This window comes from Engraulis encrasicolus, chromosome 21, assembly GCF_034702125.1.
Source record: "Engraulis encrasicolus isolate BLACKSEA-1 chromosome 21, IST_EnEncr_1.0, whole genome shotgun sequence".
Taxonomy (NCBI): Eukaryota; Metazoa; Chordata; class Actinopteri; order Clupeiformes; family Engraulidae; genus Engraulis; species Engraulis encrasicolus.
The window spans coordinates 31,662,576-31,665,075 of NC_085877.1; the positions used below are offsets into that span (position 1 = coordinate 31,662,576).

Genomic DNA, 2,500 nt, shown 5'->3' on the forward strand with positions numbered 1-2,500 from the left:
ATAATTGTCATATTACTATATGGTATTAATGGTGTATTAGCACCTGTAAATACGCATTTGTGAATTGTAATACAAATTTGAAATTTCATGTACAGGTAGGCCTATATCGCAGGCCAAGTATGACACAGCAGGCCTGATTTTGCACTCAGGCCTTGAGATTGATATCTGTGTAATAACGTGTCTGCATAAACAGGTGGTTGACCGATCTTGTCTCGCTAGGCGATCTACATGTACCAGAAGGCGGCCATCTTGACCATGATGTCAGAGGAGGAGGCTCGGCAGACTGGCGAGAACGTGGAGGAGCTGTTCAAGTGAGTCGATGTGATGTTATCAGTGTGCTAGAACCGTGGCGTGCGCGGACATTTTGAGGGGCAGGTGCTCGAGGTGGGGCATGTAGAACTTCCAGCTGCCTTACAGTATAAGGAGCTGTTTCCACGTAGCAGGATATTTTTATATGTGGATATTTTTTTTCTCCTGGTTGCATTGGTTTTGGCCCTCCGTTTCCACGTAGCAGATATTTAAAAATCCAGATATAAAAAGCAGGAGAAAAAAATATCCTGTTTAGGGGGCTGAAACGCACTAGTTACAATGGAGGATTTATTTTTATCCGCATGTTGCGTTTACACCTAACCAGGAGAAAAAAATACCCTGCTAAAAAAATATCCTGCTATGTGGAAACAGCACCTAAGTTATAGCATACGGAGGCTGTATAGTATCATATCTGTGAATTGTCACATGATTTTGATCGTCAAGCATATATACTGTAAGTGATTATGTCAACATGGACCACAGTACATTCTGGGAAAAAAACATCCAAAAAAGGAGATTTCAAAAAGGTCCTTTTTTGTCCAGTAGGGAAAAGGTGCAGGTGCTTCAGCACCACCATGTCCCTATCTGTGCACGCCTATGCGCTAGAACATCCAATGTTGATAAACACTAACATGTGATGTTAATGAGCACAAATGTTAATGTCATTATATGATGTTAACGTTCCAGTAGATAATGTTGATTATAATGCTGCAATTACTATCACTAATGTGAGTGAATCAGTGCTTTCACATTGAAGCACATTGAGCTGGCTAAGTGTATGAAATATAAAGAAACATGCTATATAAGTAAACTCGCCATGCATGCCTTACTTAAACATGTGCATTTGGGTAAAGGGTAACTTAAACATATGCAAGGGCAAAGGGAAACTAATTTTGGTGTCTGTTTGTGTATGTGTGCGTGTCCATGTCTTTCTGTGTGTGCATGTGATGCGTGTGTTAATGTACATGTATCAGGAAGGTAGAGGGGCTGAAACAGCGGCTGGCAGGGAAGTCCATCCCCATTGAGAAGTTTGCCGTGAGGAAGGCGCGCAGATACTCCACAGCCACTCCAGTCAAACTAGTGGTGCCCGCCCTGGTGAGTGAGTGAGTGAGTGAGTGAGTGAGTGAGTGAGTGAGTGAGTGAGTGAGTGAGTGAGTGAGTGAGTGAGTGAGTGAGTGAGTGAGTGAGTGAGTGAGTGAGTGAGTGAGTGAGTGAGTGGTTCTGTATCTTTATGTACTGTATAAGCGTACCTGTGTGTGTGTGTGTGCGCTTGTAACGGAGGCCAACTAGCAGAGTGTGGCATGGAACGTTAGTAAACCTCCCTCCCGAAGTCTCAATACCGGCCCTTTAGCTTAGCGGTCTCGTACTGTACCTCCCATTGCTGAACCGATGTAGTTGACAAGGTGGTGAGTTTGCGGCCCTGAGGGGGACGAACTGCGCGGAACTGATCCGTCACACGCACGCACGCACATGCATCCGTGTCTGTTACTATATAAATGAATTTCAACGTTTACATTCTTTTCAATATAAAGAAAGTGTTGCAACCTGCCCAAGAACACTTTGTAATCCCAACAACTCTTAAAATCTTATCTACATTTAACTGTAGGCCAGATGTTAGATGTTTTGCTGCATTGCACAACCACCACAGCTCTATGTTTGTGTGTGTGCGTGTGTGTGTGTGCGCGTGTGTGTGCGTGTTTTTAGGAGATGATGTATATGTGGAATGGCTTCACCATCGTTGGGAAGAGACAGGACGCAACTGAAGCTCTCCTGATTACTATAGAGAAGGCAGAGCAGAGCTTACACACTACCACTAGTGAGTACAACACACACACACACACACACACACACACACACACACACACACACACACACACACACACACACACACACACACACACACACACACACAACCAGTGAATGTACAAACACACATGCACATACACACACACACACACACACACACACACACACACACACACACACACACACACACACACACACACACAGACACACACACACACAGACACACACACACACACAGACACACACACACACAGATACACAAACACAAACACAGTCACACAAACTTGCACGAACACACAAAAAACACACACAGCCAGTCAAAGCACCCACATGCTCAGATTTGCAATCGAAAGATGTACATCAACAAACACACACAGGGACACAC

The 2,500-nt window shown here is 44.2% G+C and overlaps 1 protein-coding gene across 1 annotated transcript in view; it reads left to right on the forward strand.

Annotated features, from left to right (window-relative positions):
• LOC134437138 (tetratricopeptide repeat protein 39B-like) overlaps nucleotides 1–2,500 on the forward strand; it is a 32,893-nt gene that overhangs the window by 26,994 nt on the left and 3,399 nt on the right. Inside the window, exons 14-16 of the mRNA XM_063186600.1 lie at nucleotides 220–311; nucleotides 1,284–1,404; nucleotides 2,014–2,125. Coding sequence (XP_063042670.1) covers nucleotides 220–311; nucleotides 1,284–1,404; nucleotides 2,014–2,125 — 325 coding nt within the window. The remainder of the gene's footprint in view (nucleotides 1–219; nucleotides 312–1,283; nucleotides 1,405–2,013; nucleotides 2,126–2,500) is intronic.